The following is a 21,111-nucleotide window of genomic DNA, read 5'->3' on the forward strand; positions in this document are numbered from 1 at the left end:
CATTCAAGAAGCTTACATGTAACTTGTATGCGAGTGCTGCACACGGAGAGGCACGTGCTTTGTGCGTGCGATCTGTGAGATGAGGGTACGTTCTAGTGAACAGGCTGTCTCTTCTTTGGACTTTAGTTATGCTGAGATAGAAAACATCTGATAACCTTTTAAAAAAAAATAAATTGCTGACTCTTGTAAATCAGGCTGGGTTGTTTTTTGGTTTTTTTTTTCCAGATTTGGATTGTTTTGCAGAAGGAAAGAAGTTGCTGATCATCTTGTTTGAAAGTTTAAACGTTTCTTCAGTGAAATGTTTTGGGGGTTTTGGTTTTGTTTATAAAGAAGGAAGTAATATTTTGAATTCATGTTTCAGCTTGTTCATCATCAGTTGTACCTTTGCAGGTTCTCTCACATTACTTCATGTGTAGCTGAGACTGTTTTTAGCAAAAAGGCACAGGGTTAAGCCTGGCAGTGTCTCTGTAGTTTGGTGACAGTGGCCTTTGGAATAGGCACTCTGAAATTGGTTAACACTGAACATTTCAATGAGCAGACACAGTGGGTCCTTAGCTAACTGGATGATCTTCCAGAATGCTGAGAGTTCTCAACCCCCCTTGTGTAGAATCATGGAATCTTAGAAATTTTGGGGGGCAGAGACCTGTGGGGGGCTCTAGTCCAGCCTCTAGCCCCAGTGGGGGCTGTCATCAACACCAGCTCCAGCTGGCCATGGCTTGTCTAACGGAGTCTCGGAAACCTCCAAGAACGGAGGTGCCCCAGCCTCTCGGGGTGGCCTGTTCCAGCATTGCAGGGCCCTCCTGGAGAAAATGCTTTTCTGAATGTCCATCCTGAATTTCCCGAGCTGTAATCTGAGGCCCATGCCCTGTGTATAACCAAGGCACTAAGGGTTTGGCTCCATCAATTATAACTGCAGACTCTTATGTTAAATCATGCGTGCATGTCTATTTTCACTTTTAATCTAAGCTGTTGATAATCAAACAGCAGTTAGATTGTCTGTGTTTAAGCTAAAACTAGATCAGGTTTATAAGTTTGGTTTTGGGGTTTTTTTGTTTGTTTGTTTTTAAATGAAATCTCTTAATTTCATTGTGGCTATATCATACCTATACCTTAGTAGTTTCATAAGACTGTGACAGTACTGTTGTTATTACTACTATTGTTGTTATCATCACCATCTCTATACTCAATATGAACATACCATTTCAGGTTGTTATCCCTGTTTTTGACAGCAGAAAGCAACTTTTTTTTATGACTGGGCAGAGTCACAGACTGATAGGAGAATGATTTGGATTCTGTTATGACTTTAGCATCATCAACAAAATGGTCAAGTACTGTAAGTTTACATCATAATTATGATGTCAGGCAGAAACAATATAACTTGATTTTCAGGTTGACAGAGAACGTGCCCTGGGAATTTGGAGGGAATATATTTGTCTCATTTGGAAGCTGAATAAGTCCTAACGGAAGTAGTTCAAGAATATACAGGTAGCTCAATGATGTTATATTCAGCAAGTGTATTCTAATTAGCCCAAGTTTTAAGGCCAGAACATTTCATTTTTCGTTCCTATTTTATTTGCTTGTTATAAATGAAGTCAGGATTCTGCAACTATTTTTTTTCAATATAATTTTCACACTACACGTCTACAGCAATACTCAGGTTTTTTTTTCTTTTTTTTTTCCGAGAAATTTAAATTTTGTCTGAGATGTGAATTATTTATTCAAATAATCAGGTTGTACCTAACTTGAATCTTAAGAAATGAATGATGGAGGAAAAGCTTTGCTTTCAATACTTTGATTAAGATGTAGGTATGTATTTTCAAAAGAGTGTAATGAATTGTTTGTGGACTTCTTAGGGATGCTCTGGAACACCTTCTGCGTGCAGAGATGGTCTGGGTACCTAACTCCTCCTGGCTGTATAATCTCTTTAAAATATCTTGTCATGGACATCCAGAGTGCTCCACATGTGAATGATGGTGATATGTAAGTCACACTTTGCCTCTATTAGAGAAGATATCCAAGACCCCAGCTGCTTCTAAGAAGTCACTGGGAGGGGGTTATTCTTCTTCAAAACAAATCTTTGTACCTCTAGTGATTTAGAGCTTCAGGAGGACGTTGTCTTCAAGATCTTTCCGTTTTTTCCTCAAGGAAGGCCCTTCTTGGTCCTGGTCAGGGCATTAGGGGTTCTCCAGGATGACTTTAAGGAGGCGGCACAAGCAAAGGGCATGGTGTTGTGGAGAACGATGCTGTCAGTCATACCACAGTGGGTATGAGAGCACATCTACGGTGAAGCAATACCTCTTCCATCAGCAACTTGTTTTACTTCTGATGCCTGATACCAGTCAGCTGCTTTGTGAACAAACAGCACCCACTGGAGCTGAGCACCCAGCCTGTGCAGCAGCACGGTTCTGTGAATTCACTTTTTTACCTTCCTGCCTTTCTCCTCCCCTTCCCCCGCAGTTTCTACGATGCGTTCTCTTGTAGACAGCAATATACGATCAGGCTGCTTTTCATTTCCATCACTTTTCCCTGCTGTGAATGAATCTGTTGCAATTAAATTTTAATTGAGATGCACACTGCTTAAATAGACACAAGACAGCTACAGCTATTGCTAATTAATTTTCTTCCAAAATGACAACATTTAATAATTATATTCCATGTCACTTTCATTATTTATACAAGTTTAACTCTGGGAATTTTTTTTTAAAGCCACGTCAGCTGTGAAAGTGCTTTATGGTGTTAATCTCCTGTAAGGCAATTGTGATTAACTTGAGAAGTGAAAGTATGTTTAGGGTGCATGTAGTAAAATAGATTGTAGCCCTGCAAGTTGCGAGAAGGATTGAGGTATTTCTGTGAAAAGGTAACAGAGTTTCTGGTTACAGCATTCAAATCCAGAGAAGCCCTAATAATAATAACTTGTGCTTCTGTATCGCCCCTGATCTGAGGATCTCTAAGCACTTTCTGCCAACGGACGAACAAGCTCACGCCTTGTGACAGAGATTCCTCCCCAGTTTCTCACTTCGCCTTGCATAGCACAAAGACATCATCTGCTGCCCCAGCTCGCAAAATTCCTTGCCCTCTGCTACCTTGCTCTAATACCAGGCAAGGAAAATGACCTTTTTGTGTTTTAGTCTGAAGAATCCGTCACTGGACGCTGTCAGGCAGGGTGTTGGATGAGCGGGACCGTTTGTCTGTTGCGGCGTGACAGTCCTTAGGCAGCGCTGTGACAATCTGGGGAGTTTGTCTGTGCGAGAATACATAATTGCTGCATCATGGCATGACTTGGTGTTTGCGGAGAGGTGTGTCGTCAACCTCTGAACTTCCAATGTTCGCCAAACAGCTAGAAACTTCTCAGGACAGCTGTGACTGGGATTTTTCTAGCTTCTCCTGTGGGAGTGCACAACGGTGACTATCTCTCTCTGCAGAACGAAGGAGCCAGCTACGGGAGGTGAGATGGATCAGCCTCAGGGATTTACTGGCAGATCAGGAAGCTTTGGGAAAGCCTGGAGAATCAGAGGGCATTTTTTTTCTCAGTGAGGGTCCTGTCTAAGGTGAAAGTCAAAGCTGGAAGCTACAGCAGAAGGATTTTGTGGGTCAGAGAAATAAATGTGGGAGGGAGGGATGGGTGGGTAAGACTTTTTGATCTCTCAGAGGACCCAAGACCAATTAAAGTCAAAACTAGATGAGAAAAGTGACTGCAAGTACTTGGTTGTGCATATTTCCTTTGCTGGCATAGAGTCACTCTTTAGAAAGCGCTGCACCTTTCTGGTTGTCACTATCATGTATCAGTGCAAAGTTAAGCTACTCTGGGAACAGAGCTCTGGAAAAGTGTGGGTTTGCATTTATTAAAGGTGTTGGGGACTAGCACTGATATTGCAGACCAGAATTAGTTAGAAGGTGCGATCCCCTTCCAAGAAGGCACAATGGAGAAATTTTCCAAGGGTGGCATGAAAAGCAGTTGTGCTGCTATGATCAGAGGAGGCTAAGATGTTGTGGATCTAGAGGGCTGATCAACAGGGCAATCCGAATGTCCCAGCCAAAGGAAATTTGATTAAAAGCGTTAAATGGGTGTATAGTGAAACTCTCGTTTTGGATATATGGGACTATCATATCCTATTCACCTCACATAAATTTCAGTGTCTTCTCGAAGCTAGTCATTTTGGTTCCTTTTATAATGAATATACAGCAAAAAAGTACCTCTGGAATCATTTCACTCTGTGTTAAGATGGATTTGAATGAAAGGCTGTCTGACTAGTCATCTGTCTGCCCTCGTGTACTGTCATGGAAGCAAAATTACATTTTAGAAAAATCCCTTTTCATTGTTCCTTCAGTTTATTTTCCCCTCAACTTTGGCAATAGCAAAACAGACCAGGCAGTAATTAGTTCTCTCTTGGTGTCTATTTGGCTTCTTGTGTGCTGTTGCACAGTGGCAGGGTTAGGTACTTCAGGAAACTGCATTTGGGTTTTTTTTAGAAGTAATAGAAACTTTTTGCGCCTTTATTTTATCGCTTGCCTCAGTAGGTTGTAGCTTATTCAACTCTCCTCCTAAGCAGGTACTGTGGTTAACAATATACAAATTTTTGTGCTTGTCGGTAACACAGTAATGATTCTTGGCAAAGACATGGTGTTTTGGTAGCACAGCGGGGGGGGACAAGGCTGCCTGCACCCCCCTTTCTCCCCGCTGGGCCTGTCCCGCCAGCCGAGGGCTGCTCCATTGCTCCTGAGGAGACAAGAATCATTTATTCCTCTAACAAATAGACCTCTTCCTCTGCGTGTTTTCCCTGAAGTTATTTACACGTGATGTTGTTTGCTTTGAGGTCTCGCGCGCACTGTAATTTGCATATGGCGCTGGAGTTTCTGACGGTTTGTTCCTTTGATTGCTGATTCTCACGGTCCTGAAATACGCCTTTAGCTGCCAATGCGGTTGTGGCGCTGTAGGGGCTGTAATCCGAAAGGCCACGGGTCTGGTAAAAGCTGGGAGAGTTTTCTCCAAGATGCACGGTATGAATGGTCTTGTCCGGGTCCCAACCAGAAGACGCGGCAGGAGCCAGGCGGCTTTGGGTGTTTTGTGTCATTGCGCTGGCCAGAAAAAGGGAAGGGTTAAACAGTAATGAATGTTCACAGCTACCGGTCCTCTGCTCTAAAAAGCTCAGTGGGGTGCAGCGATGAAAAGCCAACCCTGTGCGTGTGTCAGGTTTGTGTCTCTGAAGGCATTTGCCTGGATATATTCATGTAAACGAAGACTGATCTTCAGTTACAAGAGTGCTAAGGGAAGACATCTAATGTTTTCTCAGTATGCCACTAAGGATTTGGGGATGGCTAACAATTTTTTTTTCAAACGATACTTTTCTTCTAACTGTTTTTCTAATAAATGTTTTATAAGTTAGCAATAAATCTATGAAAATCTGAGTTTTACAGTGGAGATACTGGCTCCAAAATAGAAAGTGTGTTGAGCTGTCTCACTTGTAATGTATGGAAGCGGGGGGAAAAGCCGAAGGGTACAAAGTGGTACCAAATGTTGGGTAGCTGTGGATGTGGTTTAAAAGCAAGAAATGGTGTGGGCATCTATAGCTGGTGACATGTCCCCCATCCCTGTGCCTTCAGTTCTATGAAAGTTTGGGCTCACATGGATGACTGTAGAGATGGGAGATAACGTACGTTTAATTTCTTCCATAGAGAAAAACCTAACTTGCTTTTCAGTCAAGTGCTAGGTTATGACAGCAATTAGGATGAATACTTGAAGAGGTGTTTCAGTATTTCTAGTGTATAATTTTGAATGTCGAGGTGCCCTGACACTGTGTGTTATGCAGAGAGCAAAGGGATATAAGAAATATGCTCTTTCTTTTAGTGAGGGACAAGTGAGTTATGAGAAATGAGTTATGCAAATGGTTATTCCCTTACTTGAGAAAAAATACTTGAGAAAAAACCCTGAAGAACCCCAGCGTTTCGCCTAAAATCAGAACAATGGATCCTAACAGATGTGTTCACTGGTTCCTGATTTTCCAAACGGATCTGATTCTCATCTTGGAGACCTGTAATAGAACAGAAAGCACTCCAAGTCAATAGCTTCATTGGTGAAAACTAGTTATGAATGAGACTGGGAGTGGACGGATATTTCTGGTCTGTATGACCAAACCAACTCAAAGAACACATATTTAGTCCCTGATTGAAGAACGTGCATATGCATTTGCTGAAGTCTCCCTGAAGCCAATGAGATTGAAAGCATAGTGTGGTAGGCTTTGAAGGGCTTTGAAAGAGAAGACAATGGTTGAGCAAAACAAAAGAGCATGCCATCAAAGGATGTAAAGCAAAGTGACAGGAACAAAGTGACAAGCTAGGAAAATGCTCTTTGCTCCCACATTCTGAATGGCTGTGAAATCAGCTTTGTACTCATTAGAGCCAATGTAAAGGAACTTGCTGTAAATGAAAATGAATGGCTTAGGGGCTGGTGTTTTGAGTTCAGATGTGTAGGTGAGCAGCAGGAAGCTCAAGGAAGCGCCAAACTCTGAGACATTGTGCAGAAGGAAGAAGCGGGAGTCAGAGGTGGCCTAGAGGCAAAATCTTACCGTGAGGTTGGAGGAACCTGAGGACCACCCCACTTCTACGGCATTTGGCATCCTTTGCCACCTTCTAACCACGGCCAGACTGCTGTGAGAAGATTTTTGAGAGGCAGACTGAGATTTCTGTCTGGTTGGAGGGAATCAGGTCTGAACTAGGTTGATCTGTGAGTAAAATATAGGAAAGATTTAGTGGAGAGAAATCCCAGAGGCAACTGGGTACAGAAGATTGGATACAGCTTAGCTGTGAACGAGGAGGAAGATGGAATGAGAGTTACAGGCACAAGTGGGATTTTGTGTTTAGAGAGTGGCAGACCATGTGTTTGAGGAAAAAGAGCAGAAAAAAGAGAGAGCAAGGAGAGCAAGAAAAGTGGCTGTGAAGATGGTTGTGGAGGAGTGAGGTGATTAGAGAAGAGCAGATGAAACTTTAGGAGCAGGGAGGGAGCAGGGAGTTGTAGATGGGAGGTAAAAGACTTATCTTGTTTTGACTGTTTTCTGTAGGAAGAACTCAACAAGCTTGCGTGCAGAAAAAAGATACAGAGATAGAATGTAATTATCATATGCACTAATACAGAAAAGAAATCATGTACAATAACTACAGGGTGAATAAGTAATAACTATTACTAGCAGTACTAAAAAGCTGTATATATACGTGTGTGTGTGAATTTATATTAATCCTTTGCATTTTGTGTTAAATTAGATAACATCAAGGAACAAAAGCAAACAAGGAGGAAGTATTCACAGGGTCTTCTCAGGCTAGCCTTAGTGATTTGAGTCTTATGTAATGAAATAGTAAACCCCACTTTTTTTGTGTGTGGTGTCTAGTGGCCACAGCAGTCACTGTGCCCTGAAGTCTGTTGTAGCTTCTGAATAGCTGTGAGGACCGAACAAGAGTGAATGTTTCTTCTAGTGCTCAGACCCTGGCCTGGTTACCACCAAACACAGTTCTTTTGCTTCACTTGCTTCAACTGCCCAGTTGCATGTACACAACGTGGTTCTTAAACCATTCCTCTGAGCCATAGCAACCTGCCGACATTTGCTGAAAGTTTACTGCTAGGCTAGGTTTTGTTCCAGTAAGCTTTGTAGACGTGAGATGTGCTGGCGTGTCAGCCCGGCTTGTTTTGTATGTGAAACAGATACTGCAGGGCAGCAGAGGATCAGACCTCCTCATATTCCTAGTCTTCTGTAGGCTATGGAGACACCACTGCTGGGGTTGAGAAGGGAGGTTTCTCCCTTAGCTATTATAACAGGAGAATGAAATAAATTGCCATGTTATTTCTTTCTTTTTTGATGCTGGCAGCTACTTGCCAGACCAAGAAACCAAGTCAGTTCTTGTAGGCTACCAAATAAAAATTGCATGATATTCTGTTGGTGAACGGTTTTATATCTGTCTCAGTCATCAAAATACTTGTAGCACAGTAGACATAACTGCATAGTAAAGGAATGTATACTCGGCAACATTGCCATTGGCAGGACATAAACACCTTAGAGTTTATCGTGTGCTGGGAGATGTTTATTACTTGAGTCTTACTAAGTCCTTATCACAAAAGGAAAAAATAGAGAAGTTGGAAGGTAGAAGTTAGTTTTGCTTATCAGCAGAGACAGGCATAGTAAGATTCAATGATTATAAATGCACGCGTTTTGATCTGTGAAGGTATGGCAAATTTATAACACACTGATATATAGGTGCGTAAGATCACAGAGGATCAAGCTGCTGATCTAGTCTGACTTTCTCTGTAACGCCATCAGAGAATTTTCCTGTATTTAAACCCATCCACGTCCAGTGACGAGTCTTAGACTACAGTAGAACTTCTGGAAAAACATCTGGACAAAATGTCAGCTCAGCAGTCCTAGAGTCTGCCACCAGCCTGGATCCAGTGCTCTTCCCTGTTGAAACAGGGAGCTTTGCTTCTAATCTGAATTTCTCTTATTTGAGTCCTAGCTCTTAGTCTTTGTAATTGGTATTAGGTAACTGTAATTGGTTTAGCCATAGATTCTTGTAATGTCACTTACCACTGGGTCAAAAACCCATCTGTTACCAAATGTTTGTTGATTCTATATATTTTAATATTACTGATCAGGTCATTCTGCAAGCGCCTCTCTTCTGAGGTCTTTCATTTTTCTTATGGATAGCAGTGGGGACTTCGCAATTTTCATCTTTCTGCTTGAGTTGTGGACACCAGAGCTGGGTGTTAGTGTTCCATTAACAGTCAATTCAGGGTTAGACAGAGAGGCATTATAACCTCTCAAATTCTGCATAGGCAAACACATTTTGCTTTACTTGTTGGGATACCGGCAACCTCCACAGAGCTTGTCAGCCACTGTTTGCCCACCATAAACTTCAAGTCATCTCCAGCCAGTGTTTCTCAAAACGCAGCCTTCATTTTAATAAATTGTTTTCCAGATGTGTGGCCTTGTATGTGGTTGCTTTAAAATATATAATCTGTGTATCTAGCCCGTCTAAGGATAGAGAGCAGGTCGCTGGTACAAAGCAATCACCTTTATTTACTGTGTCTGCAGCCATTTGTCACTGACAAACTTCATGACTCTGTATTTGTTTCCAGTCACTGATACGCAAAGCGATTGTAGCTCTCCAATCATATGAATGTTTCCACCAGATTCACTAATACTGGTCAGGACTAATTTGTGTATTAAATGAGCTATTCCACTTCTTGTTTATTACTCAGGTTCGCAGCGTTAGAGTCTACACAATTAAGGAATCTCTTCTGTTTGAGTCCCTTGGTACCTTGATTAATTTTAATCTTGACATCTTGATTTCTGGCTAAATGAGTGCTCATTTTCACCCTTGTCTTTTGTCATTAGCTTAATACCCTCCTGAATACTTTAGCCTGTCTCCTGAAAGACTTATTCCCTTCCACTGAAATGACAGCTAGCCACGTTGTACAGACTTTTTTCTCTGCAGAAGATGGACCTGCACTGCTGGAAGCTGAGGGGCTCTGCCTTTCACCACTTACTTAACCGTTAATTTTTGGAATCTTATGTAGCTCTGTACCTTGAGTTGCAGAGCGCAGAAATGAGCACTGTTCAGAGTATTAATTTCCTTCTCCCTGATATAAAGTTTCTTGCAAGGACTCTTGGTCATTCTCGAATCTTTCTTCACCGGTGTGCTTGTGTCCTTGCAGACTAGGCTGCGTTGTGGTTCATGGGTATGTCCCACGTAGCTCTCTCCTCTCCTACTACATCATCTGTCAGATACTTCAACAGGTTTGGGGTTTGCAAGTGTTCTGTTACTTGTGAGCATGAGGCTGGACTCAATGACCGCCATAGGTCCCTTCCAACCCCAAATACTCTACGATCCCATCAGAAACTCTTCTCCCATTCCCATCTGGATGAATTTTTCTCCATTCTCCGGTTTATGAATTGCCAACCATTTTATGTGGTCTGCATCCTGCCTTCAGCTGGCAACTGTAGTCTTATAAAGACAATATGTGTTTCTACCCAGTGTGGAATAGCAGCTTGTGTGGTGTGTGTGTGTTCAGCAGAGGAAAATGAGCCAATTGAAGTGTTGCTTTTTTGTTTTTAATTACATTCTTGTTCCTTCCCAGGCTTCTCTTTTCTACATACTTACACGTGTGCCTCTGGAGGGAGGATTCAATAGGCTGATGAAGTGAACTGGAATGTTTAAAAATAATCCAAAATTTTGTAATGAAACAATCTTCTCAAAGAACCCAGTTGCTATAGGGATTTTTGCGAGGCTGCAGTCCTTCGTCTTTCGTTGCTGAAAATAAAGGTTTTCCTTCCTTGAGACAAATGAGGGTTTTCTTATCCAAGCTTTGGAGTCTGTTCAGTGTCATCTGTATGGACTAGTCACTACAAGACAATATTACTCATCCCAGCCCTACATAAAGCAAATCCATTAAACTTCACTGCATGTGGTTTGTATTTGGGGTTTCGTTCATGGGAGTTGAAAGTGCCCAAACTACTGGAGTACGGAAGTGAAACCCTGAGAGGATTCTCCTTCAGTCACCACCAGCCAACAAAACATTCACTTGCACCTTCTCAAAAGCTCCCTCAAATCTGATTTCAAGGCAGGTCTTTTCCTCTTAGACAAATCTCTTGTGTTGAACCTCACCCGCTCTGTGGAACCTGCATAACCATCTCTGTTCAGAATCAGAGTTTCTGCTCCACTTGTACTTAAAACTTACTTTCTCAGTATCTTTTACTCATAAACCTGCGGAAAAGTCAATAGGTTAATTATTACTGATTTGGAATTACAGTCTAATTTTGTTGTAAACAGTTTAGCTGCTGGTCCTCCACCCTGGTCTTAATACAGTCTGTGTTTAGCTGTTACCCACCCTGGTATATCTGCCAAGCACCACAGATGTTTTATCTGACACGTTAGTTATTAACAGTTTCTGCTCTTGTTGGAGCATGAAGACTTGATGAAGGGGTTTTTTGGTTTCTTCATTTTCTCTTTTTTATTTTTTTTCCTGGTGTGCAAAAGGTTTCCTAAAATGAAAACAATACTTTTTCATTAGATATGTGTGCACACATATAGATAATATTTGTCTTTTTTTTTTTTTTTTTGGAAAAAACCCAGAAAATTCTCCAAGAATTCTCCAACTTCTTTGGATTTACATCAAAAAACAAACTTAGACAACTCTTTTGCCAAAGTTCTCTCTCCCTTACAACAAAAAACAAACAAACAAACAAAGAAAAAACAAGTGAAGATTCATGGACCAGTTGTGATGGTGACGCATCACTTTTGAGCAACTTTTGTTTACCTGGGTGCATCCTCCCATATTTTTGCAGCATGTTAACACAGAGTCTGAATGCAGGAGTGTCTTGATTATCTTCTTCGACGGTTTTTCGCATGTTGGAATTCGCATAGTAAAAATTTTCTCATGATAAGACATGTAGGATTGGCTTTGTAAATGTACAAGCATGACTTTGTTTTCCTGTTCCACCACAAAGGGCTCTTCCCTCCAGCCCCCACTCTATCTTCTCAGTTCTTCCAAAGTAAGAAACAAAGATAACTTCTGAGAGAGAAAGGAGGGAAAGTCATGTACCCCAGCCTGCATGCCTCAGCATGGACCAATGCCGAATCTGTGTCTGGCTTTGAGCTTTTATGTCTGCTCGTATGTTTTGATGATGTATTGTAATTGTTTATAACCCAGCATCAGAAAGATAATTTCTGTGCAAGGCTCTAAGGTTGGCAACTTGAAAATATACTTGAAGTGGGGAAACAATTCAAATTTATCTGATATTTTATAAATTGGTATTATTTGTAAGGAAGCATCAGCATTAAAGTGACATTAGAGTTCATGAAAAATATGAACAGCAGACTAAACCCAAAGAACTGGTGAAACGTGAGTTCCTTTATTCAACATCATCTCCTTTCCAGTAACCACAGCCCTGAAAGTAAATGGCTTTAGAAAGGGAAAAACCTTTTATGTTTCAATTCAGTGGCCTCAGTGTTGTCATCTGATGCCACAGAGTGTCCTAGGATAGCCTGGCCTCTGGTTGACATTCCTGAAGGATGCATGTCTCCTGTAGGTCCTGTGCCACATCTGTCAGCTCTACCCAGGACCAGGGGTCCCAGGGTGCTGGGTGCCCCTGTGCAGACACTGGCATTGCACCCTTGCTGCCCAGGGCCCGTTAGTGTCTGGTCCCTGCTGGAAAGTCTCCAAGGAGCATCCAGCTGATGAATGCTAGTTCTGGAGCAGGTAGCTGAATACTTCAAGACCTTCCAGATGGTGATAATTTCTGATTACCACTACTAACTCCACTGGCCTTGTTTGACGCAAGTGGAAGGCCACTGCGGTCAGTGTAAGGAGGGACAGCACTCAGAGATGTTTTCAGGGCATATTTCTTCCATCAGAGACCCTTCTATCTCTCCATTTTTCCTTCCTTGCAAGTTCCCGGAATGCTTTCTGTCTCTCTTCCCTCTGTGCCATGCTCCCCTGCTCCGTCCTTGCCCATGCTAGACGTCGTGCCCTGCCCTCCTCTTCCCCAGAAGGGCTATGTAGCTCTGTCTCCCATGGCACCAGGTCTGTCTGCAGCCTCTTTCTTCCTCTTTCCCATGCTACTCTTTTATCTCTCCACAGGATTTGTCATTGCCTCCCTTGTGCCTGTACTTCCATTCACCCATATTCTTCAGTAAGTTCTTACCTACTTCTAGTCTGTAAATTCATCCCTCTTTTCCATTACTTCAGCTTCCTCTCTGTCTTCCAGGCTCTTCTACATCTTCAGAAACCCCCTGCTCTTTCCACATCCAACCAATCATACTTGCAAACATCCCTCTTTGTCTCATGCCTCCTTCACGTCATGCATTTTTCCATACTTTGCCTCCTTTCTTTACCTCTCCAGGTGGAATTGTGCCCATTGGTGCCTGGAATATCCCTGGCTCTCCTGGAGCTGGTTGTTCTGGTGATGTTCTGAAGTTATGCCACTACAGAGAAACACTACCAAGCACCAGGCAGTCCTGGGTGCACTTTGACCCCTCACAATAAGGCAAGAGTGGCTTCTTCCTTGTGCTTTTGGTTTGCCGTTGACATATGGAAATGGCAGATGGTGTTGATCAGGAAGTTAATCTAGAAGCGTATCCGTTTCATGCTGTATGCGAAAGACTTGTTCATTAAACTTAGAACTCTAATTTAAAGCCAATTAACAGAGTGATTTGAAGAGACTTGTTGTTTTTGAAGTTCAAAAGAGATGCTAAGTCTCTGATTTCAGCCTTTGTACATTCCAGAACCTGTATAACTATTGCAGTGTTGCCAACTCTCCTGGGTTTTTTTGTCTCTTTTTTTTTTTTTCTTTTTTTCCCCCCCCACTTCATTTTTTTGAGTGATGCAACTTTTGCCACAGGCTGGAACTCTTTGGTGAAGCCTTATGTGAATGCCCAGTTTTCTTAGCAATTTTAGCCTTCCATTTGGGGGTGGGTGGGCAGAACTTGGGTGTCTTCCTATCCTCTTTGCTGAAAGCCAGCACAACTCCCTCCACCCTGCCTTCCGCAGCCCAGTATTGCTCTTCTCTAAGCAGGAGTTGGTGAAGGAGGTAGAAAAATGGAAGAAGCTCTGAGCAGCTCTGTGCCCTCCTAACATTGTTTCTGTCAGCATGTAGTTGTCTCCGCTTACTTTCCTCCTTCCCCATAACATCTCCCAGAGGCTGGTATGGACTCACCACAGAAGCTTCTCAAGCTTGGAAGGGGCAGCAGAGGCCTCCAGACAGACAGCTACTGCTCTACATGTGCACGCCCCAACGTCCAACAGTAATTTCCATGCGTAATGAACTCTGTAGGACTGGCCCAAGCAGATCATTCCTGAGAAATGTCATGATAGGGAGCCTTGTGTCAGGAAGACCCCAAATGTGACTAGTTCTGAATTAATATTTATGCTCCTTTTACTTGAGATTGATATTCTGTAAACACTTGTAGATCCCTCAGCGACAGCCAGTATGTTTGGATAGTCCCAACATTTAGTAGCAGTATGTGTGCAGAAAAAACTTTAGTAATTTGAAACTGTTGCTGATATAAAAGAAAATAGAAGGGTCAAGTTTTGCTGTGGTATAGAGCCTATGACTTCACCGAGTTAACTGCTGCTACTTCCGTGTAACTGAGAACATAATTCGGCTCAAACCCTGGGAGACTGAAAAGGTTCAGAGCAGCCACTGTATTAAGCCAATGTTCAAAACAGTTGGCTCACACGGAATTTCATAAGCAGAGCGTGTATTCAGAAGGCTTGAGCTGTATGACACAGTCCACTGCAAAAGAAGAGATGGTGGGAGTATCTCTTTGTTTATCTTAGCTTTTCCTGGCATGCTGTTTTAGTTATCAAACGTGGTATCGCCTCTACGTGGGAGGCAATGTGGCAGAATGGATAAAGTATCTCCCTGTGGGTGCGTGAGGACAAACCTGGCGAGAGCTGTGCCAAGGCTCCCCTTGGTTATCCCAGCTCCCCTCGGTCACGCCAGGAGCCGCCAGCAGTGGGGCTTCGTCCTGGCCATGCTGGGGTGGAGGTGGTGCTGGTGTCACCTCCATTGTGTCCCCTCGGGGGTGATGGCACATCGCTGGCACTGCTGGGGCTGTGCGTGAGGAGGTCAGGTAGAGATAAACTTAAAATGAAGGAGAGGATAGACATCAGTCTGAGAAAGCCCAGAATATTCAAAAAAGCAGGATGGCTGCTGGAAGCCTCCTTTGGAAACCCCTTCCTGCCTCCCTGTGGGGCTCCCAGGCATGAAGGTGTCATTCAGCGGCTGTGGTGGCTTCCGGAGGATTAGACCTGTGTCACAGCATTACTGGTGGTGCCCGCCCTGTGCCAGAGCGGCTCACTCCCACGGTGGTACTTAGTCTTTGAGGAGACGCGGCCAAAATCGGTGATTCGTGTTTCACAGAAAAGCTTGGGGGGGGGGGGGGGGCAGAAACCTGTGTTTTCTGCTCTATCTGGGGTAGGAGTTAGGGGGTTTCCTGATGAAAGAAAAATTCCCGAAGAAGGAAAAAATGCCTTTTCAAGAAAAAGGGTGTGGGGGGGAGTACAGCTGATGAGGATCAGTTTATTCCCAAGTTTGCTGGCAGCCCCTCCAAAAGAGACAGGCATTTTGGGACAGCACTTTCGACCATTCCTCAAGCACTTAGCGGGAGGGATTGTTTTATTAGGAAAGTTTACGGCTTCTTGTTTTCCCTCAAAGGCAAATGTGACTTTGTTGTTTTTAATTCTGTTGGGATTTCTCCCTTTTAATATACAACGCAGCTGTTAAAATAGCTAGGGTTGTCTAGGGCAAATCATATAGCACTTTCCTTGTTCAGATCTCAGATGGCTGCTTTTTTAGCATCGCTGCAGAATTATATTACGGGGCATATGAATAGTGCTGGTATTAGTGTCAAAATCAATTACCCAACCCTCCTCCTGCAGAGAAAGCTACAAACCTTAGGAACAATCTGGGTAATCCATTCTGGGTTTCTAATTCTGAGTAATGACGGAGGGCAGAGCCTTGTGCTTGAATAAGTGCACAGGGTCTTTCTCTGTATAGTCACTCCTAAATGCATGCTCTTTACAGGAAAAAGCAGGCTCCCTGTGAAACCCTTTTTCATGCCAAATGGCTCGCTGCTAAGATTAATCTGTCATTGAATTTATAAATTCTGTGTGGCACAGAGCGGCAGAAAAAGTTTAGCATTGAACAGAAAGCAAACTATGTATTGCTTCAAAAAAATGAATGTTGTGCTCCTGGATGGTGTGGATTGACTGCCTCCATCAATATATCTTCTTATACTGGTAATAAAAATACATCCATAGCCTTGTGCCTCCGAGGATCTCAAAGCACTTTGCAAATAGGGCAAAGTACTGTTTCCTATTTACTGTTTCCTATTTTACGGCTGTGGAAACTGGCTGCGAGAGAGGTTAAGCTTTTTGCCCAGAGACACAGAGGAGACTGTAGCAGAGCCAAGATGGGAACCTAAATCTCCAGCGCTGTGTCCTGGTCACACACTCCACCAAAGCACAGCGAAGGGAGTCTGCTGGTCGCTGATGCTCAGCCATCATCCACCAAACCTCAGGAGGTGGGATATGAAATCCGTGTTGGTGCTCCTTCTCTCCCTGGTCTCTGTCCCCGTCTGTGGGTAGAGGTGCTGAGCAGGGCAGGATCCAGCCGGGGAGGATGCTCGTGTCCTCCTGGGCTGGGCTGGCCAGCTCTGGTTGTGGGTGGCTGTGGAAGGAGCAGGACTTTTGGTCGCTGCTGACTTGGGGAAAAGCTTGGAGCCTCGCATCCAGCCTGCTCTGCCCCAAGCACCTTTACAAAGGAAAATTAATTATAGACTTATTACCCTAAATCCTGTAAGATTAGAGCAGTTGCATTCTTTTTTTCTTCTAATCCAGCATTTGAAAAGGATTTACCTGTTTAATGCAACCGTTTATTAGAAGCACTTGATTTTTTTTTTTTTTTTAAATTCATAATTCATCTGAAAAGAGGTCATACAGCTACAAAGGCCAGATTTTCAAATATGAGCCTGGTCTCTTCTTGAATTCCAGTTGGATAAGTGACACATTTGGAAAAACTGGGTCCCTACTGGGGCGTCTGTGGCAGGGATTTAGAGATCTCACTTCAGGAACCTCTCTGGAAAAAAAAGCAAGGCTCTAACCTGCACGTTTCATAGGAGAAGGATTCCTGTGACTAGTTTCTTCCTTCCCCTCCCTGGCTGCCATGCTCCGAGCCCCCCGAGGAAGCTCTAGCACCATGGGGCTGCCCCAGGGTCAGGGTACCGGGGAGGGGGGAGGCTGGGGGGGTGTGTGAGGGTGAGCGTCTGGTTTCAAACAAAAGTGCAAAGCCTTGAAAGGAAGGACTAAGAAGAAACAGGTGGGGGGCTAGTAATATAGCCTCTGAAGTTTATTTGCTTAACGAACGGAAGCCCAGGCTGTCAGACCTAGGTCAAATACTCCTCCAGTTTGAGTGTATTTATTTCATACGTGGTCTGTAACCCAACCTGATTTCTGGATTAAACCGCTGTAAAGTCCTGGCCCTCAGGAACCTGTCCCATGTTTGCCATCAAGCCCAGCACATGCCGGGGCAGGACCTCGGGGGGCCACCTCGGTATTCACTGGAGCCTTGTGTCATCTGTAAAGCCTGTAATTGTGGGTCCTGTCATTTCCAATGCAAGCTTGGCTGTTTACAGCTGCAAATTGTGACCGCAGATCCATCACTTAGTGGTCCCATTAACGCGAGCTGTGCCTGAAGGCTCCCAAAATAAGCTGCTGGGGCTGCAGCACACAGCCGCTCGGTGGGTCACCAACCTTCTGAAGCCCAGGTGGTGGCGGCAATGCTGGAGAACCGCATCCACCACACACCAGGTCCCTCTGAGGTGCCAGCAAGAGTGGCTTTGTGTTTGTAGGAAAGTTTTAAGGTAGCCATTGAGTGGAGGAGGAAGGGGTTTGGGACAGCCTGTCTCGAACGGTGGTGCAACATGGAGCGTCTCCAATGGCGGGTGCGACGGAGTCTGGGAGCATGGGGCTCTGTGCTGAGCTGTGGAGCTCATCACATAGTGGGGAAAGAGGGGCTTCACTTTCCTGCTTGTCTGTCCTGAAGTTACAGCACAAAACCAGTTTGAAACCTAGCAAAATTGCGAGAGGGGGGGAAAAAAACCAAACCCAACCACAAAATGAAGTGCTTATGCCAGAGTCACATGTGACTAAAGGGTAAAAGTTACGGATCGCACATGGGAGTTCCTGAAATCTTTATGTGCTTTAAAGTTTTTAGGAGTGTTAATTTTTTAATCCAAGATGTTCAGGAGTCGGTTGATCCTTCAAAGTGAAGGGAGGGAAGTTTGAGCTGGCACAGTGGCAGTAAAACTACCCGTGCACAAAAACCAGTTTTCTGGTTTCCCAGACATTTTTTGGCTGATTCCATTAAGGTAAACAGCCAGTGTGCTCCAGAGTATCTCAGGAGCTGAAAAAATTTGCATCTGAAAATTTGCATGTGAAAAATTGCAGATCTGCATTAAAATTAGAAAGGAAAGGAGGAATTAGCCGTGGGTTTTCCCAAGACCAGCCTGAGGCCGGTAGTGCCAGGTAACTGTGTGGGTTCTGCGAAAACAGGAGTCACGTGGAGACATTTGAAATAAAACAAGTTAAAACGGGGCGAACAAAACTATTCGCAGTCAGAAAGGAAGCATGCCTCCTCATTTAAGAGAAACCCTATCGTTACGTTACATTTGGGATACACATTTGATGGCTTTTGGGAGATGAGATACATTTGAATCATGCAGAACAAATGATCAAACTTAAAAAAAAGTTCAGGAGCTGTTATTTTTCATGAACCTAACTAAAAAAAAAAAAACAAAAACAAAACAAAACCAAAGAGGTGGTTTGTGCTTTGGTATCTTCTTGTTTTGTGGAGCTTTCACTGGCACTTAATTCAACATTTGTAATGGGGGTTAAAGCTGTAGCTGATTTTCAGATGCGACTGATCAGGACGGAAGAACTTGCTTGGGAGAGTCAGGAATTGGTGGACGTCAGTCCTTACCAGTGGGAGCTGGATGGGCTTTGGCAGACCCAGATATGGCTTATCTTGTAATCACTGTTGAAATGTTCTGGTCAGGGCACTGGTTCAGAACCATCACACAGAATAAGCACCAACTGGATGGAGAATAAAACCCACCTCACCTTAAATGTATTTTTATCTGTATTTTTATTGAAAGTTTTTAGCTGACTCAGTTTTTTGTGATGATGGGCCAGGTCACGTATAAGATGGACAAATTGGTTTTACCCATGCTAAATTTTTGTGTCTCACCTGTCCTTTAATCCTGGAAAGCCCTTTACACCCTTTTATTATACAGCCCAAGTTTAAGTGGGGAAAAAATTTATTTTGGTTCTGATCCTTTTAGGTCTTCAATTACCTGCAGCCAGCGGGATGTGGGAATGCCCATCCCTTTGCAGGGCTGTGCCCTTTTTGCCTGCACTGGCTGCGCCGCTAGATTTAGAAAGCCAGGAAATCTTCGCTGCTCCCCATTTGCCTTTGAGCTCTGCCGAACCATCGGCTGCTTCCTTATGGAGCTGAATTTGCCTGTTTTGTGAGTGGTGACCAGAATCTGGTTTTGTTTTGTGTCCTGTAGGGTTGCTGAGCTGGAAGATGCACGTCTAAGATGGAAACTTCTGCTTCAACTGCTGCTGGGAAAAAAGAAGGGAAAGGTGCAGTTCTGGAGGGGAATGGCTTTACGGAGACGGGGAAGAAACCCACTCCTTTAGCAGCTGCAGGAGCAGCAGTGCCACAAGGAGGTACTTTATGTTTTCCACACTTTGAAAGCAGCAGGGGTGTTTTTCATTAGACTGTAAGAATTTAATAAGTACGGTGGCATCTGTCCTCCTGTGAACACGCTGAGTTTATTGGGGTTCTCGGCCATCGGAGGTCACAGGAGCGGGAAGCGTGTCACCGCATGGCGTCCAAACGTCACTGCACCGTGGCAAGTCACCGGCGCTCTTAGAGAACTGGTCTTGGGGCAAGGGAGAGGAAGGGTGGTGAGAGGTGGCCATTGGAGAGTTGATGCATCCTGTCACTGCTTGCCACCGTCCGACTGGCGCTGTGTGGTGTCGGCAGCACGGTGCCTCCTGCTCCTCCATGGAGGGGGTAAAGGGTGGCTGGCTGGAGCTGGGGGAGCTCCCTGTTATCATGGTCAGGGAGGGATGTTTCATGCTGGCTGTCATCCTGCTAATGAGCTAAACAGACTGCGCCATCTTCAGCCATTGCTGATGGGATTTCATGGTTAGGGAGGAATTTGGGATTGTCCAGTCCCAGTGCAAGAAGGTTCACAAAGAAACCCCCTCGTTTGCGCCGTTTCCATTCATGGCAGAAATAGCTCAGGTCCTGATTTCTTTTTCTGTCACTGTTTTTGGCAAGATTTTTGTCCTGCTGGTGTGGAAGTCAATTGGGAAGCTCTCGTGGACACCCACGAATGTGGGGTAGTTTTTGGCGGGTGTAACAGCAGCGTGCGGGGGGACATGCAGGCATGTTGATCCTGCCTCCTCTCACCCGCTACGGCAGGCAAAATACAGCCCCAGAAAACACATTCCTCACTGGCACACATGTGCTGGTGGATCTCCAAATTGGTGCCAGGGCTCTTCATGGTGGGTCCAGCTGTGGGGCAAGGCTGTGCCCGCCAGGGAGGCACCACGCTGCCCTTGCTGGGGACCGGGACTGGGCGTCCTGTCTGGACAGAGCGTAAGGAGACAAACTTAGAAGGGGCCGCACCAGCTCGGATGCGACAAGAGACATCCCAGCTGTGTAAACTTTGCAGACGGCTTTTTTTTCCTCTTTAAAATATACCTTATTGCTAGCCAGAGTCTACCTCAAAATGAACCCTTCCCCTCCCCTTCCTTCACTGCGGGGCGGTTTCTCATCACCCCCGGAGACCAGCACGACTCCACTGCGGGCTCCTCTGTTTCTTACGCAGCTCGGCTGGAGAGTTTGTGTTTTCTGTTGGCTGAGTTTTGAAGATAGTTCCCAGCCCAAATTGCTTAAATCTGCTTTATCTATCCTTCCTTTTCAACACACTGGTAACCTGGTTTTTGTTTCCACGTTGACCTGGGAAGATTCAGATGTACAGAATAAGGTAGCAGCTCTTAGAATGTAACCTGTCGGATTAGTTCACGTACTTGATAAACTTTGTTAGCCAAAGGAAAATTTTTCTTAAAAAGAACTAGAAAATCTTTTACACAGAGTTGTTTGGAGAGAAACACAACTTCCTGCTGCTCACCTTCCTGGTGAGCACTATGCAAAGCGGCAGAAAGGAAGGCTCACCGGGCGACAGAAACAGCAACATGCAGAAGCCTACCACCCCCCAGCAGATTTTGATCCCTATTGAAGAAGCACAAGCTGTACGAACCATGGAGGCAGCCTACTCGAGGCAACATCTCAGTGGCTGGCAGGTCCAAAGGGCTGATTGGTGCCAACAAATTCCAAGCATGTGCTAAAATTCAAAACCCACAAATGTGCTGTTGCGAATAAACACCTTCTCCCCACTTGGCACTTGCCTTGGGAGTGCTTCCACCGAGGAAGCAGTCACCGCGTTTCCAGAGATGCAATGGAAATGAGGATGCCCCCAAGGTGGAGTGTC

General features: G+C 44.3%; 1 protein-coding gene across 3 annotated transcripts in view; it reads left to right on the forward strand.

Annotated features, from left to right (window-relative positions):
• Positions 1-21,111, forward strand: part of GLI2 (GLI family zinc finger 2) — a 195,559-nt gene that overhangs the window by 32,198 nt on the left and 142,250 nt on the right. For all 3 annotated transcript variants that reach the window (XM_074595091.1, XM_074595090.1, XM_074595092.1), the window contains exon 2: positions 19,114-19,276. In XM_074595091.1, coding sequence (XP_074451192.1) covers positions 19,144-19,276 — 133 coding nt within the window. In that variant the 5' untranslated portion in view covers positions 19,114-19,143. The remainder of the gene's footprint in view (positions 1-19,113; positions 19,277-21,111) is intronic.

The sequence above is a fragment of the Larus michahellis genome, chromosome 7, assembly GCF_964199755.1.
Source record: "Larus michahellis chromosome 7, bLarMic1.1, whole genome shotgun sequence".
NCBI classification, from domain to species: domain Eukaryota; kingdom Metazoa; phylum Chordata; class Aves; order Charadriiformes; family Laridae; genus Larus; species Larus michahellis.